General features: G+C 34.1%; 1 protein-coding gene across 2 annotated transcripts; it reads left to right on the top strand.

Annotated features, from left to right (window-relative positions):
* Window positions 1-6,872, top strand: c15h6orf136 (chromosome 15 C6orf136 homolog). 2 transcript variants are annotated; one of them, XM_037794680.1, is made up of 7 exons: window positions 1-142; window positions 2,313-2,566; window positions 2,845-3,516; window positions 5,104-5,192; window positions 5,276-5,476; window positions 5,603-5,672; window positions 6,573-6,872. In XM_037794680.1, exons 2-7 carry the CDS (start codon window positions 2,468-2,470, stop codon window positions 6,714-6,716), a joined length of 1,275 nt encoding a protein of 424 aa, XP_037650608.1. In that variant the 5' UTR covers window positions 1-142; window positions 2,313-2,467; the 3' UTR covers window positions 6,717-6,872. The 2 variants fall into 2 exon arrangements, with proteins under 2 accessions (XP_037650608.1, XP_037650609.1); XM_037794681.1 differs by lacking the exon at window positions 1-142 and adding an exon at window positions 149-301.
* Window positions 6,873-10,776: the final 3,904 nt, after the last annotated feature.

The following is a 10,776-nucleotide window of genomic DNA, read 5'->3' as shown; positions in this document are numbered from 1 at the left end:
TGACCTCTGACCTCTGGAGTCCAAAATAACGTTTTGGACTCCAGAGGCAGTATTTCCTACAGCCAGTGAAGGCAGCATGATGACGCGCTGCGTGAGGCGTGTCTGGACGAGCAAGGACACACTGAGGACCGGATGACATCTGGTGAGTTTAGCAGCTTTAACCCGGTTTAACTAGTCTTTAACTCGGCTTTAACTCGGCTTTAACGAGCTCTAACTAGCGCTAACCCACCCGGGACTACAGAACACCACCTGACCGTGAGAACCACCGCGGTTAGACGGAGAACCGGCCGGGTTTCTGGAGGTAACCGGTGACAGAACATTACAGGGGACGATCAGCCGGTAGCTAGCTGTTAGCCTAGCAAGCTAACAAGCTAACAGCTAACAGCTAGCAGCTAACAGCTAGCAGCTAGCAGCTAGCAGCTCTCAGTGGCTGTCAGTTAGCAGCTAACAGCTAGCAGCTAACAGCTAACAGCTAACAGCTCTCAGCTCTCAGTGGCTGTCAGTTAGCAGCTAACAGCTAGCAGCTAACAGCTAACAGCTAACAGCTCTCAGCTCTCAGTGGCTGTCAGTTAGCAGCTGAACAGCAGGAAGGTAATGTCCCCGGTTAAAGGAGGACATGTCCAGTGTGTCATGTCCCCGGTTAAAGGAGGACATGTCCAGTGTGTCATGTCCCCGGCTCTCTGTGGACTAAACTGTGCTCACAGCAGCTGTTTCTAATGTAACATGAATACTGACTGGCATTACATAAATGATCAGACTAACGTTAATGTTAATCTTCCTATCCTTTTTTAAATGTATTAGTTTATTATATATATATATATATATATTATTTGTTATTATATATATATTTATTATTTATTTATTTATTTATTATTATATATATATTATTTATTTATTATTATATATATTATTTATTTATTTATTATATATATATATATATATATATATATATTATTTGTTATTATATATATATTTATTATTTATTTATTATTATATATATATTATTTATTTATTATATATATATATATAATTTATTTATTATTATATATATATATTATTTGTTATTATATATATATTTATTATTTATTTATTATTATATATATTATTTATCTATTTATTATATATATATATATATATATTATTTGTTATTATATATATATATATTATTTATTTATTATTATATATATATTATTTATTTATTATATATATATATAATTTATTTATTATTATATATATATATTATTTATTATTATATATATATAGATATTATTTGTTATTATATATATATTTATTATTTATTTATTATTATATATATATTATTTATTTATTATATATATATATAATTTATTTATTATTATATATATATTTATTTATTATTTATCTATTTATTTATTATATATATTATTTATTTATTTATTTTATATTTATTTATTTATTTATCCTTCCTATCTTTTTCCTTATCTTTCTATCCTTGTAAAGTGCAATTTAATCAAACTAAAGTTGCAATAACGTTAAAGCCTTTATTCAGGAGTGTCGTCATGCGTATAAATCACCAGCACTATCTTATAATCAGGACATGTTTAGTGATGTAATCTGTTGCATGTCACACTTTTTTATTATTTTAATTTTTGCTGAGTCATTTTAGATGATTTATTTTGTCAAAAAAACAAACATGCCCTTAACAAGTTTCTAAGTTATGTCTTCAAACTAACCTTGCTTAACTATCTGTTGTCAACCCAGAGGTAAATTCACTTATTGATATTCCTTTCCACTTCTGTACATTACCAGTTGTAGAGAGTCCTGTACACCATGTCTGGTTAATTCAGTCTGGGCTGTCCCCACAGAGTCTCTGATTATGAGCTGGTGGTCTGCTGCAGGTCATGTGCTCTGGGCACATAGTCTCTGGAAACCTCAGTAGAAGCACCAGGTCTTGACTTTTCATTTCCTATCCGAATACCATAACATTAAGTGTATACCAATATGATACCAATCCAGTATTCATTTTCCCTCTTTAAAGCTGCACAGCTTTACTTATAAAGTAAAGCTGTGCAGCTTTAAAGGTGCACAGCGTGTCAGGAGGAAAGCTGATTTGAGATTTGTTTGTAAAATGACAAAATGGACACAATAGATTATCAGTTATCAAAATCGACTCATCATTCAAGTACCACAATTTATGTCAATAGACCCATGCATTTGAAGGTTGTATTGATATCAGCAGATATCATTATAACTTCTGTTTGGTAGCATTTGAACACTCTGCTAACTGATGTCCTGGTGTCACAAGCTTTCCCCTCTCTTCTCTGTGGTCTCAGGTTTGACGAGGTTCAGAGCCTGCTGCTGTAGTTGGGAATCGGCTAGAGTCACGAGGTCCTGAGGTGGCGGTCGGTGTGTCTTTGCGGTATTCTTTCCGTGCTGTGTGTGTGATGGTCAGCTGGTAACTGGGGTCGCCTCTGCCTCGCTGTGGTGAATGGCTGTGAGCAGAGGGGGTGCCGCCTTCTGGGTGGGTTGTGTCCGCAGCCATGGTGGAAGGCAAGTCATCAGAAAACAGAGCTGGAGTCTCAGTCAGGTAAGCTGCTTCAAGATCCTCTCATTATTTACATTAGGGATGCACCGATACTTTTTTTCAGACCGAGTACAAGTACTTACATTTGTGTACTCGCCGATGCCGAGTACCAATACGAGTATACCGGACCTCGCCGCACCGTGACGGCGCTCCCTGCTCCCGGTGCGACTGTCGACCGGGTATCGGACCTGATAACCGATACTGGTATCGGTATCGGTGCATCCCTAATTCTGATAGAATTGTATGTTCAATACAATCTTCTGTCTTCATTGCTCCTTCAGGCCGCCGACTGGCAATGGATCCGCCAAACGCGCCCCCTGAGCAGTGCAACCTGGGCCTTGGTGCCCCCCAACAGCCTGAGATATCAGAACTTTAAGCAGCCGTCGCTGTCCCACCCGTTCCATCATGCCAGCCAGCCTCAGACCGGACGTTACTATGAGGAAAACTGGGAGGAGTCTCTCGGCGTGTGTGTGCTGGTGCGACAGGGCGAGTCGGACGGCCTCCACACCCTGCTGGAGATCCCTCTGTTCGGCCCCAATAAACTAGGAGAGCTCCTCGCTCCGGGGTCTCACAAGCCCTCCGAGTTCTCCTTCCTGTTGACCACGGTGGACGGCAGCAGAGAGGACGACATCAGCGTTGGAAGCTTCAAGAGAAACGGCGTGGACGCCGTGAAGAGAGAGCACGGCTGTTTCAGAAGCCTGTTTGAAGCGGAGAGGTGTCCTGCACCGTTTATGTACGGCTCTCACTTTTATTGTTTTCACTGCCCGGGCACGGAGCCGGTACCGGGCAGCGGGCTGAAATCTAGGCAGGATATTGGACTTGACAACAAGCCTGTGGAGCTGCCTCTGCTGCCTTCCACCTCTCTGTTTAGCTATGCAGAGGGGCAGCATTCTGAAGGAGACCGTGAAGGAGAGGAGAAACTGGCCATGATGTATGAAAGACTGAGGATAGAGGTAAGAACGCACACTGTGTCCGGAGAAGTGAATTAAAGTTGCACAGGCACTCAAACATCCTGCAGCAGGAAGTCAATGAAGTGCACATAACATGCTACAGTAATTAACCGTAACTTAACGGGTGTCATTAGTTAAAGGATTATATCAATTACCATGTCAATATCAATCTTTTCCTGTGTGTGGGAGTTTTCAGATTATTTTTCCTGTAAGGGTGTTGCATTGCACGTACACAGTGTACATGCAGAGTTTGAGGGTAAAGTCTGATATTTTTGCTCTACCATTGTCTTTAATACTCAGTTTAATGTGAACATTGTGGAGCAGGCGCTGACATCCAGTCTGTACGACATGTTTAATAGTAATAGAAACAGATAAACAAACAGAGCACCCTGTAAAACCTGATGTGGAACTACACTTGAACTAGAGTTGACTTCTCATATGTTGACCTGAAGGTAGACATGCTGTCTCTCTGTATTGCTCCTGTAGGATTACTGATCTGTGAACAGTTACAGACTTTACACCAGGGTTTGAAATTAACTTTCTTCACTTCCTGTCTCTGTAACAGACAGGTATTTTTTTTTTTGTCTGCCTCTTAGAAATGTTATCTGCCACTTTAGAAATCTCTGCGCTAAATGAGGGAATAACATTTTAGATCTGATGCCATTCAATGTTCAATATATTTTACATAAAAAACATTATATACACGGTCAATTACAGTGTTTGAATGACACCATGGAGGGAGGGTAGTGTCCACAGTACTGAACTTTGTTATTGTCATCTATAGTGGTTATTTTAATAAAAACACACAATTCAAATGATTATGATTATTTAAATATTTGCTTTGATTAAAAAAATGTTGGTAAGTTGTTATGAAGTTAAACAGGTCATAATTCTCTCTTTAATATCTATTTTATATTGATGTGAAAACATCTCCTTCAAACAACTGGATTTATTCAAGTTTCTCACCAAAAACTACATTTTACCAGATTACATTTGAACACATCATGATAACGTTGTAATTTACCTTCACCCAATGGTCATTTTTCCTGAGCCGACTTTGAACGCCTCGTAACAATAACTCAATGGCACCCCCGTTAACGTTGGTATATCCGGTATTCATCCAGTCTGGACTGAGCTGCTAACGGCTGCTAACAGCTAACGTTACTAACTCTCCTCCTGCTGATTTCAACACAGGTTTGTTGTTCTCAGTGTCTCTTTATCAGGTAGAAACAGGATGCATCCCCTCAGGTTTAGTAGCTCCATGCTGCTGAGAGCTTTATTATCTCTTCACCGTGTCTCCGGTCCCAAACTAACTGAAACATGATACAGCGTGCGTCTGCGTCATTGTGCAGCATAACTGTGGGAAAGCATCAATAAGAGGAATCGATAGTCAGAGATTCCTCCGCGTACCACTAGAGAGAGCACGCGGACCACCGGTGGTACGTGGACCATAGTTTTAGAACCACTGGTATAAGGCAATGGGATGCTAAAGGCTTTGCCATAAGAGATGAATTAACACCTCTTTGTCACTATGAGCTTCATAAAGGTAGAATTTATTGTCAACCAAACTACCTCAACATTGTTTTGCAGCTTCCAAGTTTCTTTGTGAAGAACCACGATTACAGCATGTACTCACATGATCTGGAATTCGTCAACGGCCTCATGAACACCAAGACCAGGTAACGCCGCACATTCAGTCTGGGCTAATGGAGATGCTCTTACCAGATCCTGTATGTACAGTAAGTCTGCTCTCTCGGTGTAGGGGCCGTACGGTGTACCAGCTCACCCTCTCCCTGTGGCGCCTCCTGTGTCTATGTTACTACGCCAAGGCTCGGCTGGAGGTGCTGAAGCTCACCAAGCACATGGAGGACGGGACCATTAAGGCTCGCTGGAGGATAAAGGGCCTTCCCTTCTACTCTCTGCTGCTGCGCTTCTATCGCAAAGACAAATCTCACCTGTACAGGTAAAACACACACACGGTACATCCAGACTGGCGCTGGTGCTGCCACACGGCCGTATCCCGAATGTTTGATCTCAACTATTAGTGTTTCTTTATGGTGTATAATCTCATTTAATCCATATGTTATAGGTCATATGATGCATTCTCTACTTTTTACATTGGTCCGGATGGACTCATCCGCTGTCATAAAGTTGAAAAGGTGAGCAGCTAACTGTGTTTTAAGCCTTTAGGTACCTGCTGACATCTCCATAGTGGATAAAGTGGATGTTTGGAGTGTTTTTTTCAACACATGTTGCCTGTAGGGGCGCAACGATTCATCTACTACATCGATGTATCGATTTATATTTCTACAATCCAACTACATGGATAGGTACTCGGCTAGTTGTCCTTCACGGGAGACGTATATCGATATAAAATCGATTGTGTGGATACTGAGGATTTGTACCTTGTATTTAAGGACGACAAACGTTATATCAAAGTGTTTTTTAGAACTTTTATTAGTAAAGAAATGTTAAACGTTACTCCGGTTCACCTCCAGACATGCACCAGCTCGCCAGCTCCGCCCTCTGCAGCGCGAGCACGCATCCATGGCGTGCACGCAGACGAACGGAGCACTGGACTCCTCGCTCTCTCAACCGGTAGAGGAGCCGGTCGGCAGAGTTTCAGGCAGGAATCCTGACCTGCTCTGTCCAGTATCACATATTTATTTCAGTCACACTGAATTTTTGGCAAAGAAAAGTTACTGAATCGATTTCAACTCATTGAGTCGTATCGTATCGCTCTAGATGAGCCAGATATCGTCCTGGAATTGTATCGGAACCATGGAAATCATATTGTATCGTTGTAAAAAGGTATCGTTACACCCCTAATTGCCTGTTTCAGAAAGTTCCAACAATCATTGGACGCAGCCGTCCTCAGTACTAGTATCAGGTCAGGTTACATTGAACTGTTAACACCGTGGGAAGAAGACTTTTATCGATGAAGCTCTTCATTTTAAGTGTTTCAATTTAAGATGTCAAACGGATGACTAGCTGGCCGGCTGATTTCCGTATCATTCTGCGCTCCCTGTTCGACTGTCCTCGTGTCTCTTGCGTTGCAGGTGATGCCGGATCAGCCCCCTGTCCTGCCCGGGGTAACCACTCTCCTGGCGGGGGCTCTGGTGGCGCTAGGGGTGCAGGAGCATCGGCCTGCTCTCAACCTGCTGCCCCTCCTCCTGTCCTCTCTGAGACAGAGCAGAAACTGACCCCCAGGATGACGAACAGAGGAATCGGTGTGTCCAAGGTCCGTGTGACTCTCAGCATTCTCTACATAGGAAAACATTCAAATGGAGGGTTCAGCTCTCCATCCTAAAAACCTCCCCATGTTGCCCCCTGAAATAAAATACAAAGTCAAGACATTACACTGCTTTGCCTTTTTCTTCTTTTAATCGAGTTATTATTTGAAATAATAAATAGTGTTTAAACTGAACAGAGAACTGGGTTATGGATCCAGGAGTCACATGGTCAGTCATCCTGCCAGTCAGCCGTCAGCTGTTGTAATAACAGACGCAGTTGGTTGTCAGATACAACAGAGGACATCAAAACTCAGCTATTCCATTTTTAACCTGAATACAACGTTAAACTCAACGTGACCCAATTCCAGTCCGGTCCCTACACCCTCCCAAAAATAAGTAAATATAAATACTGGATATAAAAATACAGAAATCACAAGAAAATATAAATAAGAAATATATATATAACAGTGCAAATAATAATGCTTAAAAATAGGATCTATGCAAATACTATAAATGCATGCATTTATAAAAATGCAAGAATAGTGTAAAATAAGAATATTAGTTTAAATGTTCTGTATAAATAAATACAGTGTTAATGCCGGAGTAAACCAGATTATTGCACAGCTGAATGAATGCACCAAATTATTGCACTGTTAAATCAGTATTTCACAGTTGAACATATAATAAATTGTCCTGATATAAATATATATATATATATATATATATATACAACCTAACCTAACCCTAACCCTATATATAGGATGTCGAATAATCTTATAAAAAAGTCAGTCGAATGTCGAAAAATTTCATGAAAAAAGTCATAGTATAGTATGTCAAAAAATGTCATGAAATAAAAGTCATGGTATAGTATGTCGAAAAATGTCATGAAAGAAAAAGTCATAGTATAGTGTGTCGAAAACAATTCTTGAAAAAAAGTCATAGTATAGTATGTCGAAAAATTTTATGAAAAAAAGTCATAAAAAAATTGTATAAAAAATAAAAAAAAGTCATAGTATAGTATGTCTGAAAATTTTATGAAAAAAAGTCATATTATAGTATGTCGAAAAATTGTATAAAAAATAAAAAAAAGTCATAGTATGTCGAAAAATTTTATAAAAAATAGTCATAAAAAAATTGTCAAAAAATTGTATAAAAAAAATTGTATAAAAAATAAAAAAAAGTCATAGTATAGTATGTCGGAACATTTTATGAAAAAAAGTCATATTATAGTATGTCGAAAAATTGTATAAAAAATAGTCATAAAAAAATTGTCAAAAAATGTTATATAAAAAATAAATAAACGTCATAGTATGTCGAAAAATGTTATAAAAAATAGTCATAAAACAATTGTCAAAAAATTGTATAAAAAAAATTGTATAAAAAATTAAAAAAAAGTCATAGTATAGCATGTCTGAAAATTTTATGAAAAAAAGTCATATTATAGTATGTCGAAAAATTGTATAAAAAATAGTCATAAAAAAATTGTCAAAAAATGTTATAAAAAAAATTGTATAAAAAATAAAAAAAGTCATAGTATGTCGAAAAATTTAAAAAAAAATTGTATAAAAAAATAAAAAAAAGTCGTAGTATAGCATGTTGAAAAATTTCTTGAAAAAAAGTCATAGTATAGTATGTCGAAAGATTTCATGAAAAAAAGTCAGTGTGTCGAAAAATGTCATGAAAAAAAGTCATAGTATAGTATGTCAAAAAATTGTATAACAAATAGTCATAGTATAGCATGTCGAAAAAAATTCTTGAAAAAAAGTCATAGTATAGTATGTCGAAAAATTTTATGAAAAAAAGTCATAAAAAAATTGTATAAAAAATAAAAAAAAGTCATAATATAGTATGTCGGAAAATTTTATGAAAAAAAGTCATATTATAGTATGTCGAAACATTTTATAAAAAATAGTCATAAAAAAATTGTCAAATTTTATAAAAAAAATTGTATAAAAAATAAAAAAAAACGTCATAGAATAGCATGTCGAAAAATGTTATGAAAAAAAGTCATAAAAATATTGTTAAAAAAATTTATAAACAGATTTGTATAAAAAATAAAAAAAAGTCATAGTATAGTATGTCGGAACATTTTATGAAAAAAAGTCATATGTCGAAAAATTGTATAAAAAATAGTCATAAAAAATTGTCAAAAAATGTTATATAAAAAATAAATAAACGTCATAGTATGTCGAAAAATTTTATAAAAAATAGTCATAAAACAATTGTCAAAAAATTGTATAAAAAAAATTGTATAAAAAATTAAAAAAAAGTCATAGTATAGCATGTCGAAAAATTTCTTGAAAAAAAGTCATAGTATAGTATGTCAAAAAATGTCATGAAATAAAAGTCATAGTATAGTGTGTCGAAAAATGTCATGAAAAAAAGTCATAGTATAGTATGTCAAAAAATTGTATAAAAAATAGTCATAGTATAGTATGTCGAAAACAATTCTTGAAAAAAAGTCATAGTATAGTATGTCGAAAAATTGTATAAAAAATAGTCATAAAAAAATTGTCAAAAAATGTTATAAAAAAAATTGTATAAAAAATAAAAAAAGTCATAGTATGCCGAAAAATTTTATAAAAAATTGTCATAAAAAAATTGTCAAAAAATTGTATAAAAAAAATTGTATAAAAAAATAAAAAAAAGTCATAGTATAGCATGTTGAAAAATTTCTTGAAAAAAAGTCATAGTATAGTATGTCGAAAGATTTCATGAAAAAAAGTCTGTGTCGAAAAATGTCATGAAAAAAAGTCATAGTATAGTATGTCAAAAAATTGTATAACAAATAGTCATAGTATAGCATGTAGAAAAAAATTCTTGAAAAAAAGTCAGTATAGTATGTCGAAAAATTTTATGAAAAAAAGTCAAAAAAATTGTATAAAAAATAAAAAAAAGTCATAATATAGTATGTCGGAAAATTTTATGAAAAAAAGTCATATAGTATGTCGAAACATTTTATAAAAAATAGTCATAAAAAAAATTGTCAAATTTTATAAAAAAAATTGTATAAAAAATAAAAAAAACGTCATAGTATAGCATGTCGAAAAATGTTATGAAAAAAAGTCATAAAAAAATTGTTAAAAAAATTTATAAACAGATTTGTATAAAAAATAAAAAAAAGTCATAGTATAGCATGTCGAAAAATTTCTTGAAAAAAAGTCATAGTATAGTATGTCGGAACATTTTATGAAAAAAAGTCATATGTCGAAAAATTGTATAAAAAATAGTCATAAAAAAATTGTCAAAAAATGTTATATAAAAAATAAATAAACGTCATAGTATGTCAAAAAATTGTATAAAAAAAATTGAATAAAAAATTAAAAAAAAGTCATAGTATAGCATGTCAAAAAATGTCATGAAATAAAAGTCATAGTATAGTGTGTCGAAAAATGTCATGAAAAAAAGTCATAGTATAGTATGTCAAAAAATTGTATAAAAAATAGTCATAGTATAGTATGTCGAAAACAATTCTTGAAAAAAAGTCATAGTATAGTATGTCGAAAAATTGTATAAAAAATAGTCATAAAAAAATTGTCAAAAAATTGTATAAAAAAAATTGTATAAAAAATAAAAAAAGTCATAGCATAGTATGTCTTAACATTTTATGAAAAAAAGTCATATTATAGTATGTCGAAAAATTGTATAAAAAATAGTCATAAAAAAATTGTCAAAAAATGTTATATAAAAAATAAATAAACGTCATAGTATGTCGAAAAATGTTATAAAAAATAGTCATAAAACAATTGTCAAAAAATTGTATAAAAAAAATTGTATAAAAAATTTTAAAAAAGTCATAGTATAGCATGTCTGAAAATTTTATGAAAAAAAGTCATATTATAGTATGTCGAAAAATTGTATAAAAAATAGTCATAAAAAAATTGTCAAAAAATTGTATAAAAAAAATTGTATAAAAATAAAAAAAAGTCATAGTATAGCATGTCGAAAAATGTCATGAAAGAAAAAGTCATAGTATAGTATGTCAAAAAACTGTATAAAAATAGTCATAGTATAGTATGTCGAAAGAAAT

The sequence above is a fragment of the Sebastes umbrosus genome, chromosome 15 (genome assembly GCF_015220745.1).
Source record: "Sebastes umbrosus isolate fSebUmb1 chromosome 15, fSebUmb1.pri, whole genome shotgun sequence".
In the NCBI taxonomy this organism is placed as follows: Eukaryota; Metazoa; Chordata; class Actinopteri; order Perciformes; family Sebastidae; genus Sebastes; species Sebastes umbrosus.
This window is presented reverse-complemented; position numbering and strand designations above follow the sequence as displayed.

Excerpts from the sequence above, each read along its gene's own strand:
- c15h6orf136 (XM_037794680.1), top strand. The coding sequence starts at position 2,468 with ATGGCTGTGAGCAGAGGGGGTGCCGCCTTCTGGGTGGGTTGTGTCCGC. Across the intron at positions 3,517-5,103 it reads ATGAAAGACTGAGGATAGAG|CTTCCAAGTTTCTTTGTGAA; the intron begins GTAAGAACGCAC and ends ATTGTTTTGCAG. Across the intron at positions 5,673-6,572 it reads GCTGTCATAAAGTTGAAAAG|GTGATGCCGGATCAGCCCCC; the intron begins GTGAGCAGCTAA and ends CTTGCGTTGCAG.